Source organism: Sminthopsis crassicaudata, chromosome 4, assembly GCF_048593235.1.
Source record: "Sminthopsis crassicaudata isolate SCR6 chromosome 4, ASM4859323v1, whole genome shotgun sequence".
NCBI lineage: Eukaryota > Metazoa > Chordata > Mammalia > Dasyuromorphia > Dasyuridae > Sminthopsis > Sminthopsis crassicaudata.
The window spans coordinates 412,949,767-412,976,561 of NC_133620.1; the positions used below are offsets into that span (position 1 = coordinate 412,949,767).

Genomic DNA, 26,795 nt, shown 5'->3' on the forward strand with positions numbered 1-26,795 from the left:
TTGGAAATTAGAATTTCTTAAAAATGTAATTTATATGTGGGAATATATATAGAAGAATTGCATATGTTTAACATGTTGTATTACTTGCTGTCTAAGGGAGGAGTTGGAGGGAAGAGAGGGAGAAAATTTGGAATACAAGGTTTCTCAAGGGTAAATGTTGAAAACTATATATGTATTTTGAAAACAAAAAGCTATTATTAAAAATAAATAGTAAATGTGAAAAGATAGCATCAGTTCAAAACAGAAAAAGGTAATTTATAAATACAAATTTTGACCCTCACTAAAATTATATGTATTTTTATCATCATCATCATAAATACAGAAGATATCTAGAGCTGAAAGGGGCCTTAGAAATCATTTAATCCAATTCCCTTCATTTTACAAATGAGGAAAGTGAAACCCAAAGATCAAGACTGCAAAGGAAATAAGTGCATGATCTTAATTGAATTCCAAACCCTCTGTGACAAGGTTCTTAACCTATATCCCACTGAGTTTATTTTTAAATTGTCTTGACAATTCTGAATAATTTGTAAAATGATCATTAAATTATATATATATATATATATGTATATATATACACATATACATATACATATATATATATGCATACGTATATATATATATATATATATATATATATATATATATATATATGTATGTGTGGGTGTGGGTGTGTGTACATGTATATTTCATTTGCCTTGTAAACCTATGTATTATATTTTATATATTTAAAATAAGCATTCTTCTGAAAATTATTGTTGTTGAGTCATTTTAGTCATGTCCAACTCTCCATGACCTCATTTGGGATTTTCTTGGCAAAGATACTATAGTGGTTTACTATCTATTCCTCCAGCTCATTTTTACAGACAAGGAAACAGGATTAGGCAAACAGAATTAAGTTGTCTTATTAGGATCACATAGCAAACAAGTACCTGAGTCTGGATTTGAATTCAAGTTCTCTTAAATCCAGGCCTAGGGCTCTAGCTGCACCACCTGGTTATCCCATTCTGAGAACCAGCTTCACTAAACTACCAAACAATTAAATCTCTCTCTCTCTCTCTCTCTCTCTCTCTCTCTCTCTCTCTCTCTCTCTCTCTCTCTCTCTCTCTCTCTCTCTCTCTCTCTCTCTCTCTCTCTCTCTTTCTCTCTCTCTCTCTCTCTCTCTCTCTCTCTCTCTCTCTCTCTCTCTCTCTCTCTCTCTCTCTCTCTCTCTCTCTCTCTCTCTCTCTCTCTCTCTCTCTCTCTCTCTCTCTCTCTCTCTCTCTCACACACACACACACACACATATACACACACGCACGCATGCACACACACACACATACACACCAACCCCCAAACAAAAACAGAACCCTGAACTGAGTTTTGCCCCGAGTTTTATTTTTTCTAGATTTTTATTTTAGTGTTAAGGTATGAACCTTAATTGACTGAAGGTATAAAACTTAACCTGACTGAAAAAGACTCCCAGAGGTGTAAGGAGTTAAAAATCTACTTATCTCATTCTTGAACTACTTCAATGTCCCTCCACATCTCAAATTCTAGCGTCCAGAACCACTCATCACTATCCAAGAATTGGTAGCTTAATTTGTACTTATGTGCTAGCATATAGATTTTTCACTAATGGGACTAAAGTCCTGTGTTAACCAGAATAACCTAAACTACCTAAATTTAGTCTTCTTCTTACCTCATTATTTCTATTCCTCTTCAGCAAATTTCCTTTTACATCCTTTCACCATTTGTTTGACTTGTGCTCCTGTGTATTCTTTCTAGTACTTCCAATGCCTAAACTACCCTAAAATTATTATCAAATTTCCTCCCTTATCAGTTTAAGGGATTCCCTTGGAATCCTTTTGTCAGAAGTAATTAAAGATGGTTTCCTTATCATCTTTGGGGCCTCTAATGAGCTACATTTTAAAAGCTACATTTAAAATGATGCTTATGTTCCTGTAAGAAAAACCATGTGCTATTTCTTTGAATTTTCATGGTACCATCCTGGCTTTTTTTCTTATATTCTCTTATTAGAATAAAGCTTCAGGTTCCCACATTCTTCTAGATTTACATATGTAGAAGAAATCCCTTCCTATGTGTCAGGAGAGAAGTTAAACATAAAACTGATTACTTAGAGTTCATCCAATTTTCTTGGACTCCTTGGACTTTAGCATTCTTTTTATTGGTTCTTGAATGTTATTTTACTAAACTTAAAAAGACCAGTTTTATTTCACACACACATGTTTAGAATCTTAAATTAAAATATTAAAAGAACATGTAATACTTTCAAAAAGTACTCTTTATGATACATCCATTAGCAATTCTTTTGGGGTCACTCTAAAGTGAAATGCAATAAACCAGAATCATCATTGATCACTACTAACATTAATGCTTTAAGTCAGATTGGCAAAATTAGTCAGAGTATATGTAAAACTGGGAATTTTTTTACACTGGCATATGAATGAAAACAATAATTGGGTAAGTATCCAAACAGATATAAATTGGGCTTGAACAAAATTGAAGAAAAATTACATGTCTATTGTATGCTGCACAATAGAAAGTAATATTTCTCTAGTATCCTAGCATGTGGTGGACTGCTGGAGAAAGTGCTAATGCATTTTAGAAGATAACGTCAAAAAGAACATATGGACCTGACCTAATCTATAAAGAAGAAATCCAAGTGGGAGATGACACAATTTTAAAGGCATCCAGGGATCAATTTTCAAAGCATAAAAGAAGGGGGAAAAATGAATAGAGAAGAAAATAACAGATGGTTGATTGTATTTAAAGCTTAGTCAAAAGTGACCAAGAAGGCACCAACAACCATGAACTCATGTATTTGTTTTCTTATCTATATAAAATTCTGATAAAACCTGGTGTCAAGTTGATGTAGTAGATAGGAGGACCTGAGTTCAAATCTGGTCTTAGACATTTAACACTTCCTAGCTATGTGACCCTGGGCAAGTCACTTAACCCAAATTGCCTCAGCAAAAATAAATAAATAAATAGAATTCTGATAAAACATTTGAAAGTCTATCTATTAAGAAATACAGGAACTATATGGATATAATTACAAAGTATTCTTTATAGAAATACAGACATAAAATTTGGAAAAGGATTAGTAGTTCATGCACATGTCAAATTAATATGATACAAATAACATAATTAACTTAAATCTAATTAGTTTACTTATATGTGTCATACTACTTAAACTACCAAAAGATTATTGTACGTAGCACAAAAAAAAAAAAAAAGTTTGATTTGGAGGAACAAAAGGTCAAGAAACAAGGGAGATAATATGAAAAATGTTAGAAGAAACAACTTACTTGACAACAGTTTCTAAAAAATGTACTACAAAAAATAAATAACAGAACTATTTAATATCTGTTAAACAAGAATGTTGATCATGTAATGGATTAAGTATATAATATCCTGAAGTAAATGAATCTAGTAGCATAGTTATTTGATAAACCTGAAGACTCCAACTACTGATAAGAAATGTCTGTGATAAAAACTAATGGCAAAATTGAACAAAATTTTGCAAAAATTAGATTTAGATCAACATTTCACAACATTTATACCAAGATAAACTCAATGGATACACAATCTAGACATAAGGAGTCTAATAATAATTGGTTTTATATCAATATTCAAGTCAAGTTTTGTATCAATATTCATTAGGGATATTGGTTTATAGGCTTTTTCCCCCTGCTTTTACTCTCCCTGGTTTAGGTATTAATAACATATTTGTATCATAGAAGGAATGTTATAGGATCTATCATTTTCCCATTTTTACATATTGTCTATATAATATTAGAATTATTTTAAGAGAATTTGGTTGTAAATCCATCTGCTTCTTTTTTATTCCTTTGGGAGTTAATTTCTTTTTTCTAAGATTGGTTTATTAAAAGATTTTATTCCTGGTCCAGTTAATTGGCATTTCATATTTTTGTAAATGTCTCCACTTCATTTAAGTTACTATTGATAAAAGAAAAAAGAAAAAAAGAACAAATTTTGGAGGGGTTGGGGAAGATAGGTACATTAATATACTGTTGGTAGAAATGTGAACTGATCTAATCATTTTGGAAAGCAATTTTCATTTATGCTCCTAATCTTCCTAAACCATGCATGATTTTTGACCCAACATATTATCACTAGGTCTATATCCCAAAGTGATCAAATAAAGAAGAAAATAACATACATGCATACATTCACACACATATATGCATGCACACATGTATGTGTATATGTATGTAATCAAATATTATATTGCTATAAGAAAAGATGAAGGGGATAGTTGTAGAGAAACCTGGGAATACTTGCATGAGATAATTAAGAATAAATAAAACCAAGGAATAATTTGTACTATAACAAAATATTGTAAAATTAACAACCTAGAAAGATTTAAGAACTCTGATCAGTACAATGGTCACCCATGATTTTCCAGAACTGATGATGAAGAATGCTGCCTTTTCCTGATTCAGAAATGTGCATGTACACCCACACATGCACATACAATAAGACATACAACTTTGAATGCCAACAATGAGGAGATATGCTTTATTTGAATATGGGGGTTTTCTTCTTTTTTTTCCCCAGTAGTGATGGAAAACAGGAAATAAATAAAACAATGCTGGTTTGTTGAAAAAAAATAAAGTTTATTACTTTCAAAAAGTTTAAGTGAGAGTCCAAGAACTTTAATAGGATGAAACATAAAACAACAAAATCAATAACAATAATAGCATTTATACAGCATCAACAATGTGCCAGGCACTGTGCTAAGTACTTTATATTCATTATCTCATTTAGTCCTCACAACAACTTTGTGACAAAGGTGGTTTTATCACCCCCTTTATACAACTAAGGAAATTGAGGCAAAGATACATTAAGTGACTGTTATGAGCCTGAACTCTGTACTTGAAACAAGGATTCTTATAAGATGCTAACTCAATGGAATTGATAATACAATGGTTATCTAGTTTAGCATGGTGATTAATAGTCCTCTAGTTCAGTACATGTACTTAGTACTTAATATAGTTCTACAAGATTGATACCTATTTTACAAGATTCACACTTATGATAACGTAATTATAATAGAGCATATAAGCTGGGGCAAACTCAGCCAGAGAGATTCGTTTCATCTCCTACTTTTGTGGTGGCTGGAGGCTGGAGCACAAGCCCTCTGACCTAGAGAGGGATTCACTCCATCTCACACCACTCTGGTGGCTGGCCTGTCATCCTACTTTCCGCACTGAGGCCAAGGCCTGTCTGAAGGGCCTCCAGAAATCTAGCTGAGGCTCAGGCAAGGAGACAATAAAGAATTTGGACTTTATCTCTGGCTATTCTCATAGTGATTACTCTATTGAAAAGAAAGCTAGTCCAGAGACCTCTAGAAAACCAGCCAGAACATTACAAGTGACTTGCTCAAGATCACACTGTAAATTTGAACTCAAATCTTCCTTAGTCCAGGTCTAGCAGTCTATCTCCTCTATCACCGAGCTGCTCATACAAGTATAAATAAAGGAAAATATACAAGAAGATAAAAATGACAAAGCTAAAACCAATCTAAGTATGGATAAGGAGTTAAAAGCTACAACAAGGTTGACAGTCTAGATGACTGACAAAATGATGGTACCCTTGACAGTTATTGAAGTTCAGAAGATGAAGTACTTTAGAGGGAAAGATAATGAGTTCTTTTTTGAACATATTCAGTTTGAAATGCCTATGGTCATTCAAAACAAGATGTGATGCTGGACTGCAACTAATGATAGGAATCAGTGATGAGCATATTGATCTTGGTATCATTAGCAACAATATAATAATAATTGAACCCTATAGAAGCTGCTAAAATCACTGAGAGTGATTCAACAGAAAGTAAGGATAAGAAAGCTCTACATAGAACCTTGAATGAAACTTTAATGTTGTGAACTGTCCCTGGAAGAAAACCCAGCAAAAGAAACAGAAGAGGAACAGTAATATAGACAAGACAAGTAACACAAAAGAGACATTATGAAAATGTAGAGAAGTGAGAGTATCCAGAAGTAGAGGCTGAACAATAGTGTCCAAGGCTACAAAGAAGTCAAAAAAAGAGAAATATTGATAAAAAGTTATATGATTTGGCAATAAAGAGACTATTAGTATGGAGAGAAGTTGTGTTATATAATGTCAGAAGCCATCATATAGAGAGTTTAGAAGTGAGGGAGTAGATAGTGGAGACACCTGATAAAAAAGATTTTCTCACATAGTTTAGCGGAGAAAATGAGGAAAGATATAAGATGACAACTAAAATGGTCAAATGAATCTCTTTTAAAGATGAAGGAGATTTGTTCATTGTTTTAGGGAGTAGATAGTAAATATGTAGTGAGAAATTGAAGATAAAGAAAATAGTGAAGATGTACTTTATCAACAATAGAAGAGTGCTGAAGAGAATTAATTCATTATCAAGATGTTTGTGAAGTGAGGAGAATGTAACTAGTGCAGGGATAATGATCTGAGAAAAAACTGAGAGTTGAAGATATTAATTATCACAGGATAGATTTTTTTAAAAAACAGGGTAAGTAATCACAAAGCATAAGAAAAAGGTGAAATGATAAAATAATATGATCTTTTGGAGTTTAAGAATTCATGTACATGGAAATAGATGATATGTCATAGATGGCAAGATGATGTGTGTGACCATCTTTGTTGTGGCAGAGTAAAGAAGAAAGTCACTAGGACTTAGTAAATTCTGGAACTGGTATATGAGGAAACATGAATATGTATGTTGAGGTAGGAGTTATGGTAGAGTATTAGCTTCCATGGTCTGAATCAGAAGATACATTTTGGTAGCAGGAAACTCAAAGAAGGAATGGTCACTGAATGATGGCAGCAGTAAAATATTAAGGAAGTATCAATGGATCAATAAGATATATTCTGACTTCCCTATTTTAATTTAATATCTAAACAACAAACATTGGAAACCATTTTGAATGAACCTTTACGTCACTTATTGTGTCTATAAAGATATGGTCTAGTCTAGAATATAGTTTATTTTTTATTATAGCTTTTTATTTACAAGATATATGCATAAGTAATTTTTCATCATTGACAATTGGAAAACCTTTTGTTCCAACTTTTCCCCTCCTTCCCCCCACCCCTTCCCCCAGATGGCAGATTGACTAATACATGTTAAATATGTTAAAGTATAAGTTAAATACAATATATTTACTAATATTAATTATTAATATATATATTAAGTATTTATATTAATAATATATTATATATTAAATATATAAATAATATATTATATATTAAATATATCAATATACCATACATTTTGTATATTACAAACAGTAATTTTGCTGTACAAAAAGAATCACAAATAGTGTACAATTTGCCTGTGAAGGAAATCAAAAATGCAGGTGGACAAAAATAGAGGGATTGGGAATTCTATGTAGTGGTTCATAGTCATCTCTCAGAGTTCTTTCGCTGGGTGTAGCTGGTTTAGTAGAATACAATTTATAAAAGCCTGTCAATTCCCTTTTCATATCTTTATCACAGATACTATTGTATATATGTTGATTATTCTCAAAGACTTTTATAGTTACTAAGTACATATAAATGGACTGTGCTAGAAAAATTAATATACTGTTTCAATGCATGTTCCACACATTGTCATATAAACAATGCATAAAGAAAATAAGAAAAAAAACATTTTGTATGATGGGAATTTTAATGTAGTTGTGATATCTGTCAACTATGTCTGTAATTATCTATAGCACTTGTATGTATATATTACAACTGTAGTACAGTATAGTTATCCTCTGTTGCTCTTAACACTGGTTTTCTTGTATATGGAGGCCTCAGAACAAAATATTTTTATAACAATTTTTCATACTGAAGAAGAAGAATAGGAGAATGATGTTAAGCCATCCAAAATTCATTCATTTTGGTTAATGTACAGAAATGAACTCAAGGGCATGCAGTGAAGGATGAATGCATATAACATTTTTCTTGGAAGAATGATAGACTTACACAGGGAAATGTGTTTTAACTATATTGGGATAAAAGGATAATTAGAAGAGGGATAGAATTACTTTCCATGATGCATGAAACCACAAGAACAATGACATAGAAGACAGCTTTATTCAATGTTTATTTTAATTTTGTTTTCTTTACCAAGAAAAATGATCTTTTGCTTGGAAAGGACAACAAAAATGACTAATCAGGAGTTAAAGCCAAAACCCTTAATTCCCATGATAAGACCCATATGTATTCTTTGTTATTGAAAGAACTGGTAAATATCAGTGATTTTGCCAAAGAGAAGAGAAAATTTAAGTAGAACAACTATGATAATATTCAATAAACTTTGATTCCTTGGTAAAAATTATGGAATTTATCATTAAAGAGAGGGTTAGTGAACATCTTGAAAAGGAAGTAGTAAGAACAAAGAGTCTATATGGAGCTATCAAGAACTAGTCATGACAAACTATCATATTAGTGTTAGATTATGAAGCAGATATGTATGTACTAAGGCAATGCATTTAGATCACCACAAAATTTTTGACAAGATCTTATAATTTATTCTGCTAGATGAAATGGAGAGATGTGGACTAGACAATACTACAATTAACCAGATTTTAAAATGATTTAAATGTTTTTATTTAGAAAATTATCAGTAATGTTTTGATGCCAACTTGGAAGAAAGTCCTAAAAGAATTCTGTCCTCAGAGATAGGTGTTCAGCATTATGCTAATTAATATTATCAGTGATCTAGATTATGACTTAGATGGCATGCTTATCTAACCTATGCCTAACACAAACCAAGGAGGGATCATTAAGACAGGAAGGATTAAATGCAAAATTGACACACTATAATTTGAGGGCAAAAAAAAAAAAAGAAATCTAAATAAATATAATCTTACACTTGGATTTAAAAAATAACTTTAGAGTGCAGGATAAAGCAGGTATAGCTAGACAATAATTTGCCTATAAAAAGATCTAAGGCCTTCTTCTTAGATCACAATGCAATAAAAACTACATTCAACAAGAAGTTAGGGGTAAATAGACCAAAAAGTAATTGGAAACTAAATAATCTCATATTAAAGAATGACTGGGTGAAACAGCAAATTATAGAAACAATTAATAATTTCACCCAAGATAATGACAACGATGAGACATCATATCAAAATTTGTGGGATGCAGCTAAAGCGGTAATTAGGGGAAATATTATATCTTTAGAGGCTTACTTGAATAAAATAGAGAAAGAGAAGATCAATGAATTGGTCCTGCAACTTAAAAGCTAGAAAAAGGCCAAATTAAAAACCCCCAACCAAAAACTAAACTTGAAATTCTAAAATTAAAAGGAGAAATCAATAATATTGAAAGTTAAAAAAAAACTATTGAATTAATAAATAAAACCAAGAGTTGGTTTTATGAAAAAACCAATAAAATAGATAAACCTTTGGTAAATCTGATCAGAAAAAGGAAAGAGGAAAATCAAATTATTAGTCTTACAAATGAAAAGGGGGATCTTTCCACCAATGAAGAGGAAATTAGAGAAATAATAAGGAGTTACTTTGCCCAACTTTATGCCAATAAATTTGATAACTTAAGTGAAATGGATGACTACCCCCAAAAATATAGGCTTCCTAGATTAAAAGAGGAGGAGGTAAACTGCTTAAATAGTCCCATTTCAGAAAAAAAGAAATAGAACAAGCTATTAATCAACTCCCCAGGAAAAAATCCCCAGGACCAGATGGATTTACATGTGAATTCTACCAAACATTTAAAGAACAATTAGCCTTAATGTTATATAAATGATTTGAAAAAATAGGGTATGAAGGAGTCCTACCAAACTCCTTTTATGACACAGACATGGTACTGATATCTAAACCAGGTAGGTTGAAAACTGAGAAAGAAAACTATAGACCAATCTCCTTAATGAATATTGATGCTAAAATCTTAAATAAGATATTAGCAAAAAGACTTCAAAAAATCATCCCCAGGATAATACACTATGATCAAATAGGATTTATACCAGGAATGCAGGGCTGGTTTAATATTAGGAAAACTATTAGTATAATTGACCATATTAATAATCAAATAAAAAAATATGATGCAGAAAAAGCATTTGATAAAATACAACATCCATTCCTACTAAAAACACTTGAGAGTATAGGAATAAATGGACTATTCCTTATAATAGTCAGGAGCATATATTTAAGACTGTCAGTAAGCACAATATGTAATGGAGATAAACTGGAACCTTTCCCAGTAAGATCAGGAGTGAAACAAGGTTGCCCACTATTACCATTACTATTCAATATTGTATTAGAAACGCTAGCCTTGGCAATAAGAGTTGAGAAAGAGATTAAAGGAATAAGAGTAGGTAATAAGGAAATCAAACTATCACTCTTTGCAGATGATATGATGGTATACTTAGAGAACCCCAGAGATTTTAATAAAAAGTTATTAGAAATAATTCACAACTTTAGCAAAGTTGCTAGATACAAAATAAATCCACATAAATCCTCAGCATTTTTATATATCACCAACAAAATGCAACAGCAAGAGATACAAAGAGAAATTCCATTCAAAACAACTGTCAAGAGTATAAAATATTTGGGAATCCATTTACCAAAGAAAAGGAATTATATAAGCAAAATTACAAAACACTTGCCACAAAAATAAAGTCAGATTTAAATAACTGGAAAGACATTAATTGCTCTTGGATAGGCTGAGCAAATATAATAAAGATGACAATACTCCCCACTAATCTATTTATTTAGTGCTATACCAATCAGACTCCCAAGAAACTATTTTAATGACCTAGAAAAAATAACAACAAAATTCATATGGAAGAATAAAAGGTCAAGAATTTCAAGGGAATTAATGGGAAAAAAAGTCAGATGAAGATGGTCTATCTGTACCTGATCTAAAGCTATATTATAAAGCAGCAATCACCAAAACCATTTGGTATTGGTTAGGAAATAGACTAGTCGATCAATGGAACAGATTAGGTACACAGGACAAAATAGGGTACAACTACAGCAATATAGTGTTTGACAAACCCAAAGATACCAATATTTGGGATAAGAATTCCTTATTTGAAAAAAACTGTTGGGAAAACTGCAAATTAGTATGGCAGAAATTAGATATGGACCACACTTAATACCATATACCAAGATAAGGTCAAAATGGGTCCATGATTTAGGCATAAAGAATGAGATCATAAATAGATTAGAGGAACAGAGGATAGTTTACCTCTCAGACATGTGGAGGAGGAAGGAATTTATGACCAAAGGAGAACTAGAGATCATTACTGATCACAAAATAGAAGATTTTGATTACATCAAATTAAAAAGCTTTTGTACAAACAAAACTAATGCAAACAAGATTAGAAAGGAAGTAACAAATTGGGAAAATATTTTTCCAATCAAAGGTTGTGATAAAGGCCTCATTTCCAAAATATATAGAGAACTGACTCTATAAGAAATCAAACCATTATCCAATTGATAAATGGTCAAAGGATAAGAACAGACAATTTTCAGATGATGAAATTGAAACTATATCCACTCATATGAAAGAGTGTTAAATCACTACTGATCAAAGAAATGCAAATTAAGACAACTCTGAGATACCACTACACACCTGTTAGATTGGCTAAGATGATAGAAAAAGATAATGATGAATGTTGGAGGGGATGTGGGAAAACTGGGACACTGATGCATTATTGGTGGAGTTGTGAAAGAATCAAGCCATTCTGGAGAGCAATTTGGAACCATGCCCAAAAAGTTATCAAACTGTGCATACCCTTTTATCCAGCAATGCTACTACTGGGCTTACATCCCAAAGAAATACTAAAGAAGGAAAAGGGACCTGTATGTGCCAAAATGTTTGTGGCAGCTCTTTTTGTAGTGGCTAGAACCTGGAAAATGAATGGATATCCATCAATTGGAGAATGATTGGGTAAATTATGGTGTATGAATGTTATGGAATATTATTGTTCTGTAAGAAATGAACATCAGGATGACTACAGAGAGGTTTGGAGAGACTTGCATGAACTGATGCTGAGTGAAATGAGAAGAACCAGGAGATCACTATACACTTCAACAACAATACTATATGAAGACATATTCTGATTGAAGTGGATATATCTTCAACATAAAGAAGATCCAATTCACTTCCAGCTGATCAATGATGGACAGAAACAACTACATCCAGAAAAGGGACACTGGTAATTTAATGTAAACTGTTTGCACTACGGTCTTTCTACTCAGGTTACTTATATCTTCGGAATCTAATTCTTACCATGCAACAAGAAAATTGGATTTACACACATATATTGTATCTAGGTTATACTGTAACACATTTAATATGTATGAGATTGCCTGTCATCTAGGGGAGGGAATTAGAGGGAAGGAGGGGAAAATTTGAAAAATGAATACAAGGGATAATGCTGTAAAAAAAATACTCATGCATATGTATTGTCAAAAAAATTATAATTATAAAATTAATAAAAAAAGATCTGAGGATTTTGATGGACTATAGGTTTGATAATTAAATAATATGATATAGCAAGCAAAGTATCTCATTTTAGTATTTTTTTAGCTATTTTTAAAAGGCATAGTATACAAAGTTAGAGAGAGTAACTGTTTTTCTCCCTGATCATTTTTGATGCCATATTTTAGAGTGAAAAGGAGTTCTAACTTTAGAGACCTGGGTCCAAATCTTACTTTTTAAAGATACTATTTTTCTGGTAAGTAGCAAGGTACTTAAAAAGAAGCCATTCTCTGCCTCATTTCTTTTCTAGCCTTAATTACTGATTGAACATTGTCTCAGTCAGGCAGACTTGACAAAAACCTTAGTTTAAAAAGATCAAGATCACCCACTGCAATGAGGGCAATCTCCAATCATCCCAATCTCTATCTTGCCCCTGGCTTCCTGATGGCTCCACAGGACAAAATGAGGCTGGTGACCTTGCAAAGCTCTCCATCACTCAAATCCAATTCACTTGTATGTCATGGTATTATCTTCCTGATATCATGGTCCTCTTGTAGAATGAAGGGCAAAGAACAACAACTAGAATATACTATGAGAATAGCACCAATTGTACCTACTTCCAAAGGTTAATAAGAAGTTCAAATGGGTACCATATATTAACACTGTTCTGCAAATGTTAAAGTGCTATAAAATCTCAGTTATCATTATGATGGAAAGAATATAGAAGACAAAATAATGAAGACACAAGAAAATACAAAAGCAGTGGTGAAAGATCACAAATTCCTATCACATAAAGTTGGCTGAAGGGAATGGTCAGTTTAACCTAAAGGAAAGAATCCTTAGGAAAAACATGGCAAATATATTCAAGTATCTGAAGGACTGTCGCACGCAAAAGGGACCAGACTAATTCATTTAGTATTATAGGACTAAGGAGCAATAGGTAGAAATTTCAGAGAAGCAGATGAGCTTAGGATACAGGAAAACATTTTAGCCATTATATGATTCAAAAGCAGAAAGGGCCTGATACTTGTTCATGGATCATTGATGACCATTTGTCCAAATGTGATTAAATAATTTCTCATTTGGGTATAAGTGGAAAAGATGGTTTCTGAAGTATCTTCCAAATCTGAGATTCTATTCTCTTGCAAATATGAGATTTAGATTAGTTTTCTTTATTAATATTTGAATATGGATATTGCTGATTTGCTTTGACTTCAGTTTAAAATAAATTATGATATTATACTTTGAATAAACTCCTGAGAAAGCTCTATAAAACTATCAAATGTCCTTCTTTTGTCTTTACTCAATTTCTCTTGGTAATTCTGACCATGGTAGGGATAAAATTCATGTCTCGGAATTAGACAAAAACAAAACAAAACAAAACAAAACAACAACAAAAAAAAACCAAAACCTCAGCAACTTTAAAAATAACTATTTTCTTTCCAACCTTACCTGAAGTAGGAAGAGTAGCTGAATATGTATGTAAATAAATGGTCAACAAAGAAAATGACTAAGTGGAATACCATAGTACTGTGAACAAATAAAAGTACTTATGTCAACAATATTCCTGAGAATAACTATTTCTTTTTCTATATTTGTTCTCTATCCTCTGTCATTTCATGACATTTATTTTTGCAGATCTAGCAACAGCAGTTCCCCCCACCCCTTTGATCTTTCTTCACTATGCATATGCTGCCATAATTTAGAGTTGATTAGTTGGCATGAAATCTGAAATGGGAATATTTGGGGTATTCTAATATAATTTTCTGCTAAAGGCCACCCATATTCATAACCATAAATTTCTACACATCTTAATATCAAAAAGTTTCTTTATTAATAAATAATTAAAAATAAACTATAAAAATTGAAGCAATTCTAAAGTAAATTTCAAAAATATTAGAATAGAATCAATCTGCATAATTGTCTGAGAACAAAATCAATCAACAATAAGATAAATCTATTAAAATTAAACTGTATAATAAAGGGACCCTTAAACTTGGGTCCATGACCTCAGATTTCATGAAAAGACTTAAGGGAATATTTTTAAAATTACATTTTATTTAAATATAATAGTTTCCTTTATAATACTATGTATTTATTGTAAGTATTTAAAAACATCATTCTCAGAAAGTATCCATAGGCTTTATCAGACTGCCAAAGTGGTTTATGACACCAAAACATTTAAGAATCCCTACTGTAGAATATGATGAATTCCTCATCACCACCCAACACTTTCCCTAAGTGCTAAGTTTCCCTTAGCATTGCCCTAAGATACTAACTAAATTTCTAGCAATAATCTAAACTAGTTGAAAACCAATGGCATTGTTTCTCCATTTTTCCTGTTTACCACCTACATATTGAAAAAAATATTGATAATAATTTCTGATTTTTGTATAATTCTTAAGGTTTTCAAATACTTTATGTTTTTCATCTCATTTGAGCCCCACAACAACCAGTGAGACAGATATTATTATTCCCATTATGCAGGAGGATATAGTGATGCTCAGAGTACTTAGTTGTCTTACCTAAGGTCACACAGCTACCACCTTTCAAAGTCTTCCTAACATTAGGGAACTGCTTTATCTGCATAAGCGTTTTGCTTATACCAAGTTTTTGGTGACCTAATTAAAAGGTGGCGAAAAAGAGCTGTATTTTGAGTGAGAAGAACCAAGTTTGAATTACATGTGTTAACCATTACTTCTGCAACTTTGGGGAAAAAATCTTTGAAATTCTCGAGGCCTATTTTTTAAAAATCAATAAAATTGTGTAGGCAGACTATATCTAGAACTGCACATTCTTTGATAAAAATGTTTGCTGGCCTTTGCCTACACTAAAAAATAGAAATCATAGAAATGTAGTTTCGGAGTTTTAAATCTAGAAGAGTCATCTACTTTCACCTCATTTAGCAGATGAAGTACTGAGGCACAGGGAAATTAAATGACTTGCTTAAGATCATACAGGTAGTAAGCAATGCTCTTTCCATTGTACTATGTTGTGCCTTTCTCTCTTTATTCCTGTCCTTATTTTATATAAAGACTCTGATTAGAATTTCAATTTTTATAATTTACTTTTTGTCTTAACTTTTTGTCAGTTTCATCTTGGCAATGTGTCTCTGAGTTTCAGAATAAAAATTCCTGAACTCTGTAATAAGACTTCAAAATTTAATACAAAATCTCTGAGCCAAATTTTACTTACTTCCCCTGAGGAATCTTTTTTCTGTGATCTTTCAAAAGACAGACTTTTGCTGGTCTTTCCCACTATTCTTTTCCAGCCCAGACTTCTCTCTTGTTCCAGCTATCCTTGTCAAAACCCTCTACCAGTGAGGCCCCCTAGTGTCTTGCTGCTAGGAATTATGAAAATATTTATTTTTCTACCAATCTCAAAGAGAAGTAAAAGTACCTAATACCTTACACCCTTTGAGATGAGTTGCCAAATCTATATTAAAATCGGGGTTAATTAATTCACAACTTTGTATCTAGATTGTCTTAACAATTTATTGGAACTCCTTTATCTAAATAAACTAATTACAATTACAAAATTTAAGGAAGGTACCATCCTTAGAATAAAATTGCAAACTGAACAAGAAGTTAAACAGAAATAAAATAGTCCTATTGCATCATCAAAAAGGAGTCAGAAAATGTGTTTTCAATTTCCTTTGTAACTCCACAATATCTACAATCACTTTCTTCATACTGTGGACACTTAGCAGATATTACTAACAAAAGTCACATAATTTTTCAACAGATTAAAATCATCATTACGCTTTGTTCTTAATAATCATGAACATTTTTAATTAATCGACAAGCATTTAAAAAAATGTCTATTGGGTAATAGTAGCACAATACCAATCTATGCTTAGTGGTACAAAAATAAAAAATGTAGTCCAGTCTCCCAAGGAACTTAACCATTAAATATTTAATTCTGATGTTTTTTTCAAACATTTAGGCTTTGATATTTATTCAATTAAATAATACAAATACTTATTAAGCACCTAATATGAACAGAGAGAACTGTGTCATAGACTAAGGAATATCCAAAATTTGGCTAACACATGGTCCAGATCTTGCTGGTGCTCATGCACCTACACAGAAATACTGCACATGCAAAGATACTATATATATATATATATATATATATATATATATATATATACAGAAACATAAATGTACATATATGGGTCTATGTATATGTGTGGGTTTATGTAAATATTCACATATATTCATGTATACAAATTTATATTCATATATAAACTTTAAAGAGATGGAAAAGTATATTCTATATGAATCTCAGAAATAAATAAATGGGATTCCTTTTTTATTTCATCTGCTCTCATAAATTCAAGATTCCTATCTATATAAAAAGTAGGCACAGAGACACCTAATCTTTCTCCCAAATTCTACTTACATCTTTAGAAATTGTAAACATATTATAGTATTTCTCTCCCATTGCTTGGGAGAAAAATGATAATATTTAGAGTTAAAATTAACTTTGGGGATCATAAAATCCAATCCAAAATACTACTAGAACTTAAAACTCAGTTCCCAAATGAACTATCTTCCTTAATGGACTTGATGCGGACAGCAATTGATTTACATTTATAATTGACCCATCCTAGCTAAGAAGCCTAGTGGATAGAGTGCTGAAAATGGAGTCAGAAAGACTTGAGTTCAAATGTAACCTTCATTTATTTGTTATGTGACTATGGATAAGTCCCGTTATCACTGTTCTATCATTTCTATTTCCTGATTTTTAAAAGAATTCCTAAGACTCTTACAGGTATCAAATAAAATAATATTTGTAAGGCACTTAACATATTGACTATCACAAAGTAAGCACTATATAAATGCTAGTTATTATTCATATTGTTGTTGTGAGTAATAGTAACCTAGGGCCCTAGACCTTTAACTTTTCCATTTGTCTCCCTCTCCTTTCTACCTAATTAGTTCTTAAATATTGTCTATGCAATCTCCAATATATCTTTTATATTTATTCTAGTTTCTCCATTCATATCACACCTCAACCTTACATTGAATTTTCGACACTGGCCAGATGATTTTAATAGTTTTCTATCTCTATCTTTTTTCTTCTATGAATTCATTATTCACACAGTTGTTAAAGTAGTATGCTAAATTCACACACACACGTTAATGTCACTTCTGCTCAAAATTCTTCATTGTAACCCTATTTCTTTAGGACAAAGTATAAATTTTCCAATCACATGCCCTCTACTACATAGCTCCCACTTGCTTTTTATTTTAACCTAATCCCCTTCATGTACTTTATGTTTAAGCCAAACTGAATTATCAGGTTTTCCCAGTTTAAACCTGCAATCTCTTCCCAGCATAAAAGTCAACATCTATGCTAGAATGTAATCCTCCTCCTTCAAAGGTCAATTAAAATAGGAGTTCCTATATTTCCTCAGAGGACTGTATGTTCATTGAAGACAAGAACTATGCAATTTTTTTCTATTTGTAAATGTATTGTTGAATTGACATGATTTGGAATAGTAACAGACTTTAAAAAAATGATTTGGTACTTAACAGGAAAAAAGGAGAATTGGGGGATATTGCAAGGATTATGAGCACATGCTCTAGATACACAGGCCAAGAACACCAAATATATGAGAGTTGTATAAAAGAGGCTGGATATGTGGATTGGCACAAGATTACAGATACCCTTAACTACTGATGAACGAAAATTTAACTATATTTAAAGGGGTCTGAAGTTGTTTCAGAAAAGGAGGGAAATGATTATTCATAAGCAATTATTTTTGAAGTTTCAACTTTAAAACTGATGCATGAGCTTATTGAGATTGGATTTGGAGACACATAAAACATAAATAGTAATAGTAAATATGCTGATCTGCTTTTAATATTTTTTGGACCAGATCACTTATTCCTTTACTATGGAAAATCAGAAGCTGAAAAGTCTTCCTTAACTATTGTAGAACATAATCTGCTCTGCAACTGTGTAAAGAGAGCCTGGGACACAGAGGTATTAATTGATTTGTCCAAGATCATACCCAGTCTTAAAGGTATAATTTGAACATAGGGCATTTTAACTCTGAATCCAGATCTTTCTCCACTCTGACAGGAAGCATCTTCTATTGATCATTTATTTTTAAAATTTTGTTTCCTGTGAAATAGTAATAAAATATAAACACTTATAGGGGTTTGTTATGGCTATTTTTCAGTCCATCCAACTCTTCATGATCCCATTTGGAGTTTTCTTAGCAAAGATACTGGGAATGGTTTGTCATTTTCTTCTTCAGCTTATTTTGAAGAAACTGAGGCAAATAGGATTAAGTGATTTACCCAAGGTCTCACAGCTACTAAGAAAAGGAGGAAAAAAGATTATACATAAGCAATTATTTTTGAAGTTTCAGCTTTGAAAATGATACATGATCTGATTGAGATTGGGCTTGGGGACGCATGGAAGCTCTTCATCTGACAAAAAGCATCTTCTAATGATCTTTTTTTTTTTTAAATGTCTGAGGCCAGATTTGTACTCAGCAAGATGAGTCTTCCTGACTCCAAGCACTGCCTTCTTCTCCACTATGGTGCCACCTAGCTGTTCTGATATTTTGAGGATAGATAATTTATTCTCTATTTCATCATCTACAAATCTTGCAACTTACATGTCATCCTATGTAATGGGCCAGACTCTGTACTTGAAACAAGGATTCTTCTTACAAGGTGCTAACTCAGTGGAATTGATAATACAAAATGGTTATCTAGTTTAGCATGGTGCTTAATAGTTCTCTAGTTCAATACATGTACTTAATATAGTTCTAGAAGATTCACACCTATGATAATGTAATTATAATAGCACGTATAAGCTGGGACAAATTCAGCCAGATTCATTCCTGCCCTCGTGCATTTCCTCCACTGAGACCAAGCTAGCCTGGGCCCCAGGCAAAGAGACAATAAAGAATTTGGACTTTATACCTGGCTATTCTCTTGGTGATTATTCTGCTAAAACGAAGGCTGGTCCAGAGACCTCCAGAAAATCAACTGGAACACTACAATTCTGAGTGTCTCAGTGTCTCTCATACCAACCCACATATCCAATATTGGGCCAAATCTTGCTGATTTAACCCTTCGTAACATTTCTCATACATGATACCTTCTCTTTTCTGAAATTTCCATCCCCATCATCTCAAGCCTGAACTGTTGTGAAAGCCTACTGGTTGGTTGTGTCAAATTTTTCCACACTACAATTAATCCTCCAATTTAATCTTCCTAATGTGAAGTTTTGACTACATCACATATATTACTCTGTACTGTCTCCTTCACAACATGAACTTCTATCTTTCTAGCTTTCCTACATACCTTATGCCCTTCTTCCCACAAACTCTTGCATTCCATGACACTGACTTTCTTGGTGTTCCTGGAACAAGACACTCCATATTAGAGCTCTAGCTAATCACTTATACTCAAAAAGCTCTCCCTCATCATCTCTGCCCTCCTGGCCATCTTCAAGTTCCAAGTAAAATGCTATCTTCCCCCCTTCATGCTGTAGATTATTTCTTGTTTAGCTTGTTTGTATACAATTACATTCATGTTGCTTCCCCATTATACTGTAAATTTCTAGAGAGCAGGGAGCCTTTCTTTTTATATATTCAGGGCTTAGCACAGTGCCTGGCACATAGTAAGAGCTGAATAAACACTTATTGATTGATTCATTATCTGGATAAAAGCTTAATAAGTGACTATTGAATGGAGATGAAAAATAACTATTGGACTGGCTTCTATTACCATCATACTTAATAAGTTATGGCATAGTTAGAACAAAATCAGATAAAGCTAGTTACATTTGTTTCACTGGCATCTTTCTCCTCAATGAAATGATTTCCCTTAGAAAATGAAAGAAGAGAAAGAGGAGGAGAGGAATGATAAGAAGGAGGAATAAAAGTAGGAGAAGTAGAAGAAAAGGAAGGAGGGATGGAAGAAAATGGGGAGGGAGGAAATGTAGGAAGGAGAAAGGGAAGAAAAGAAGAAAGGAAGGGAAGAGGAAAGGAAGGAAGAAAAAAAGAAAGAAAGAGAAAAGGCAAAAAAGAAAGAATAAAAGAAAAGAAGGAAGGGAAAAAGAAAGAAAGAAAACAAAAGACAAAAAGGAGAAAATAAGAAAGAAAGACAGAAAGGAAGGAGAAGAAAGGAAAAGAAAGAAATAAGGAAAGACAGAAAGAGAGAGAAAGAGGGAGGGAGGGAGAGGGAAAGATGGAGGGAGAGAAGAAGAAAGGAAGGAAGGAAGGAAAGAAGGAAGGAAGGAAGGAAGGAAGGAAGGAAGGAAGGAAGGAAGGAAGGAAGGAAGGAAGGAAGGAAGGAAGGAAGGAAGGAAGGAAGGAAGGAAGGAAGGAAGGGAGAGAGGGAGGGAGGGAGGGAGGGAGGGAGGGAGGGAGGAAGGAAAGGAAAAGAAGGAACAGAGGAAGGAAGAAAGAAAGAAAAAAGAAGGAAAGAAAGAAAGAAAGAAAGAAAGAAAGAAAGAAAGAAAGAAAGAAAGAAAGAAAGAAAGAAAGAAAGAAAGAAAGAAAGAAAGAAAGAAAGGAAGAAGGAAGAAGGAAGGAAGGAAGGAAGGAAGAAAAAAGAAAGAGAGAAAGAAAAGACAAGAAAGAAGGAAATGAAAAAAAGAAAGCATAAAAGAAATAGAGAAAAAGAAAGGCAAAAAGAAAGAAAAGAAAGACAGATCAAAAGGAAGGAAAAATAAGAAAGAAAGAAAGATCAAAGGAAGAAGAAAAAAAGAAAGAAAGAAGGAAAGAAAGAAAGAAAGAAAGAAAGAAAGAAAGAAAGAAAGAAAGAAAGAAAGAAAGAAAGAAAGAGTGAGAAAGAAAGAGAGGAAAGGAAAGGAAAGGAAAGGAAAGGAAAGGAAAGGAAAGGAAAGGAAAGGAAAGGAAAGGAAAGGAAAGGAAAGGAAAGGAAAGGAAAGGAAAGGAAAGGAAAGGAAAGGAAAGGAAAGGAAAGGAAAGGAAAGGAAAGGAAAGGAAAGGAAAGGAAAGGAAAGGAAAGGAAAGGAAAGGAAAGGAAAGGAAAGGAAAGGAAAGGAAAGGAAAGGAAAGGAAAGGAAAGGAAAGGAAAGGAAAGGAAAGGAAAGGAAGAAAAAGAGAAAGAAGGGGAAAAGAGAGAAAGAAGGAAAATACAAAAAAGAAAATGAAGAAGGACAAATGAAAGAGAAAAACAGAAAGACATAAAGAACACAAGAAAAAAGACTGGAAGGAAGGAAGAATGGGAAAAGGAAGAAAGAAAAAGAGAGAGAGGAAGGAAACAGAAGGGAAGGGAGGAAGGAAGGAAAGAAGGAAGGAAGAATGGGAAAAAGGAAGAAAGAGAGAGAGAGAGGAAGGAAACAAGGGAAGGGAAAGGAGGAAGGAAGGAAAGAAGGAAGGAAGGAAGAGAGAGAGAAAGAAAGAAAAATAAAACTGACCAAAATATCATGATATTTATGCTGGAGTAAAGTCTCTCTTCCCCTATGACAATGAACTCTGAAAGCAGGTAAGTGATAGGGATATACATAGTTGAATTTACTGATTAGTAAAATGTAGGGAAATAAGAATTGAAGTCACAAGTTCTAGTCCTTGAAAGAAAAAGTCAAATAATGAAAAAAGATTTTGAGTCCCCCCCCCCCCCATAAGATTTAGCATTGAGTCCAATCCAGAGAATATCAAGAAATGAGCTATCTACAGAATGCAATGGTTAAGTAACTAAATTTTACTTTAGTAGGAGTGTCTGGATGCAATAATCCCAATCAACACACTGGAGAGATTTGAAGTTTCCTTCAGATACAAGACAAGATACAAGAGAATTCAACTGTACCGAAAACAGGTGGTTTAAGAAGTTCTGAGCTGTTTTACATGAAGTACAGAAAAACTATGCCATTGAAGTGACAAAAGGAGTTTTGTTTTGCTTGTTCTGATAGATGAAGAGAAAGGGAAGAATGAAGGTCATAACACCTCCCTCCCTCGGGTAGTAACATTAGAAATCTAAAAAAATCGGGTTGTTCCGGTCCCTAAACGCCAACAGTATGAAGGGGAGTCAATCAAGTCTTGAATTATGACTATTTGAGATTAAAAGAGGTTCCCCTCACATCGGCGAGTGTAGCTAATAGAAAATGACTACTCCAATACAGTACATTATCTATATTGCATTTATAAAAACGTGGATTGGAAGGAGAAAGGAAGGAGGAAGGGTAGTGGGAGATGGCTAGATTTGCCTATGCCCCTCCTTACTGCAGTGTATTCTACAAATCCTTAATTTTTTTCACTCACTTCTTTCCTAAGTGACATTGTCCAACCTCTCCCTTTCATCCTATCTCTCTGGTCCATCCCACCTTTCCAAAGTGCACGAAGGGCAAGGGGAAGCAGATCAGCTGCCAGTTCCAGTCCCCCAGGAAAGTGTCTCCACCATTTCTGGAGTCCCAAGAGGTGGCTGGCTTCTCCCTCCTCTTCATCTTCCTTGTTCTCTCTGCCCACCTCCCCTCCCCTTCTCCTGAGTTTGTCACACATCGTGGACAGGACCACAGTTCTTGGTTCCTCGAACAACAAAGAATCAAGCAAATGAAAGCTCCCACATAGCACAGCTCAGTCTTGAACTTTCCTCTCTCTAACTGCCCGGGGCAGTGCCCATGCCAGCTTCCCCACAGCCCTCTTCGTTTCAGCTAACGCAACACCCCCCAGATTTGCTGCTGAGTCAAAGTTTTCTGGATCTCTACTACTTGGTCCAAGCTTGCTCTGTGTCTCCGTCAGTCTTTTTCTTGTCTTTCTGTCTCTATTTCTCTGTCTCTATGAGGCTCTCGTTTTAATACACATACACACACACAAGTACACACACACACACTCACGTTCACACACGCCCCCCAGTTAGTGCCTCGTCCCCATTTCCATTGGAGGGGAACCTCCATCCTCGAGGGAGCACGCTCTATGTACCTCTATGTCCACGGGATCCTTGCTCAGAACTGGAGCCATGGCAGTCGCTCAGAGACAATTCTCCCCCTCCCTTCGGTCCTGTTCACCCCTCCTGGAAGGTAGCGGCGTCTTCGCCTCGGAAAAGCAAGTGGCAGAAAAACAGCGAGGGCAGGGGAAGGAGGCGGGGGCGGAGCGGCAGCCCTAATTGCGACGCCCCCCGTGGGCGGTGCTGCCTGCTGGAGCTCCCTTGGCTGGCTGGTTCCGCGGTCCCCTGGCTGGCTCGCTAGCTCCAGTCTCTTGCTCTCTCTCCTCTCTCCCAGAGAGTAGCAATCTCGCAGCAGCTGGGGTGCTCTCGTGGTCTGAAGAACACGAGGAATTGGGGGAGAGGTCAGCCAGCCCCTTCCTCGCCCCCCGTTGCCTAGCTGAAGCCAGCTGGACCCGCTGCCCCACAGATCGCCCTCAGATTGCCTTCGGGCTGACTGGCTGGAACCCTGGGAGGGAAATGCAGCACCCGAGAGTAGCCGAGCTGGGAGGGAAAGTGTTTGCTTGGGAGCTGGGGAAGGCAGAAGTAAGTGGGCGGTGGCAGGCAGGTACTGAGGGTTCCCGAGCCCTCCAGGAACTCTCATGTTTTTAAGTAACAGCGTTTGCCATCCTCCCTCTTTCTGACTGAAATCACGGGTCCCACCAAGCGCTCATAATCCTTAACGCCTTCAGTCATTCCTCAGAATAAAGAAGTAGATATTTATTCTTACTTTAATTAAGCAAATATTTGCAGGGCGACCGTTATGTGCAAGACATTTTCTTCTAAGGCAGTTGTAGTGCAATAGAAAAAATACAGGGATCTAAGGACACGTGTTCTACTCATGGATCTCAAGCTTGCTAATACTGTAACTCTGGGCAACCTCATCAACAACCATTTATTAAATGCCTACCATGTACCAGGCACTGGGGTAGATCTCGGGAATATCGAGATAGAAATCAAACAATCCCTGACTTCGAGGGGCTTACATTCTTTGAAGGAGGAAAATCACAAGTGATTCTCTCCAGGGATCTTACTCTGGACTAATAGGACCCAAGGTTTAATCCGAAAAGTCCCTAATAAGCAGAGGAACTCAAGATTTCCTTCCCTCTCTAAATCTCTTTGCTACCTTTGCAAAGAGAATCCCAGAAACACAAGGAAAATTTCTAAAGTAAAACTTGGGCTGTGTCTAACTAAGGCTTCCCCATTAACATCAATGAGACTTCTAGGAAGACCATTCATTATAGGTATCTGGTATAACAGGTCCTTAATTCCTTCATAACAAAAACATCTAAAATACATAAAATATATAAGCAAAAATCAACACATACTTAAGATGTAAAGCAATAACCCATCACCATCATTATTATAATGTCTCCAAAAGAGAAAGGTACTTTGTGGACTGAGTAAGAGGTACTTTGGAGTATAAGGTATTCAATGAGGACCATCACCTCTGAGTGAGGGTTTGTAGAGCTCTTTCCAAGGTTGCTCATCCACCTTTAGTGGCCACCTTTTCATTCAACTCTTGTGGCTCCAAGAAGCTGTAGTATGTACAATAGCCACACTCCAGTAAAATCACCTTGGCAGGCCCACCAAGCCACGCTGAGAATAACTAACAGGCTTCAAACCAATTGATTCAGGGGGATGGATATTTATCCCAAGATGAGAATAATTTGTCCCAACAGCCATGAAGATGACTGAGGGAGGTACTGTGAAGCACTGAAAACTTGATTTAGACACCATCCCAGGCCATCACTTTTGTCTTGACACTGGACTTCAGTAACTCAGGAAAAGAAGATGAGGTCCATGACATTGAGCAGCTCTACCTCACTTAAATCCAATTCATGTACAAGTCAAGACATCACCCCTGTTGTCATTAGTTCTCTTTGAAAAAGAATGATGAACAACATCAAGAGAAAATTCACTTTCATCTCAGACTACTTTGCCTCGTTAGAACATAAAGCACTGATCTCTTTGTCATACCATCCCTTTTTAGATCCTTGTTTTTCTGTATAATCTTGTATGTTGTCATCTTTTTCCTCTAAAGAGCAGTGTTGTTGTAGGAAGCAACCCCTACTGGGAAGAAAAGACCTCACACTCAAAAGATATCCATCAAATATGAAAATATCCATATCTTAGCAGCTTTGTTTAGCAACTTATGCTCAGAAAGAAATGCAAAGCCAAAGAACTATCCAGGTGTTTGAATTTCAATTCCAGGCCTGCCTGGAACAGAGCTTGTTTACACTTACGCACTTAAAACTGTTATTTTCCTTTCCCAACCTGCTAGGATTCCAAGGAAGAATTGGTAGGGACCTCACATCCTCAATTGAACAGAAAAAGGCTGATGATGTTCTTCAACTTCAACTTCAACCTAACACTATAACAAATCATCTTCTATTCCCCTTCAGTTATGAGAATCAAGAGATCAGTTGAAACATTGGGGAATACATATCCTTCAGAAGCACATCCAGAATGTGTAACCAACTCTTTGAAAAATGTTCTAATTCAAGCTAACTATACTAATATATACAAAATAAATGCAAAACAGATACAATTTGATAGCTTTGGAGAACTGAAAAAGGTTTCATGTAAAAAGTGATATGAAAGATTGGTCTTGAAGGATACTAGAAATTTGAAGAAGTAGAGTTGAATTAGGAGCATATTTAAGGAATGGAGGAAGAGAGAAAGAGAGAGAGAGAGAGAGAGAGAGAGAGAGAGAGAGAGAGAGAGAGAGAGAGAGAGAGAGAGAGAGAGAGAGAGAGAAACGAGGGAGGGAGGGGGAGGGAGAGACAGAGACAGAGAGAAAGAGAAAGACAGAGACAGAGAGAGACAGAGAGAGCAGTATCACAAAAGCCCAGAGAGAAGAGCATATCAAGAAGAGAGAGATAAATATGATCCAGATCAGGTTAAAAAAAAAAAAGATGACTGGGAAGATGGTAGTGCATTTTAAAACATATTCCTTTGACTTCTCTAGTTTCTTTTGGATGAGTACAGAACAGATTTGTCTTATTCAAATTGTTGAACATGGCAAGGAGAAAGCACATTTCTTCATCTGTGAACAAAGTAAAGGAAAAGATAGTAAAGGAAGATGTGGGAATGATAGGCTGTTAGATGAGGATGAAGAGAGAAGAGAGAAGTCTTGATGAATCACCTCAATTTTTTTTCATTTAAAATTTAAATAGAAAATAGAAAGAAAAATAGAAACAAATTGTAATTCACACAGAAGAACATATAAGAGGATTCAAAATTTGTCATAATTAAAAAAGGAAAGTGCATATAATAAAATATTATATTTAGAACTCCCCAGCTTTGCTTTCTTGTAGTTTTTCTTTTGTTCTCTACTGTGTACTTTTTTTCTTAATTCTTATGGAGGAGTATGTCATGGAAATGGAGCAGAATGGGCAATTGAAAAGT

The 26,795-nt window shown here is 34.4% G+C and overlaps 1 protein-coding gene across 1 annotated transcript in view; it reads right to left on the reverse strand.

Annotated features, from left to right (window-relative positions):
* The window catches only part of DPYD (dihydropyrimidine dehydrogenase), a 956,758-nt gene extending 933,235 nt beyond the window's left edge, over nt 1-23,523 (reverse strand). The window contains exon 1 of the mRNA XM_074262758.1: nt 23,384-23,523. Within this exon, the coding sequence (XP_074118859.1) occupies nt 23,384-23,422 (39 nt within the window). The 5' untranslated portion in view covers nt 23,423-23,523. The remainder of the gene's footprint in view (nt 1-23,383) is intronic.
* Between the last annotated feature and the right edge of the window lie 3,272 nt (nt 23,524-26,795).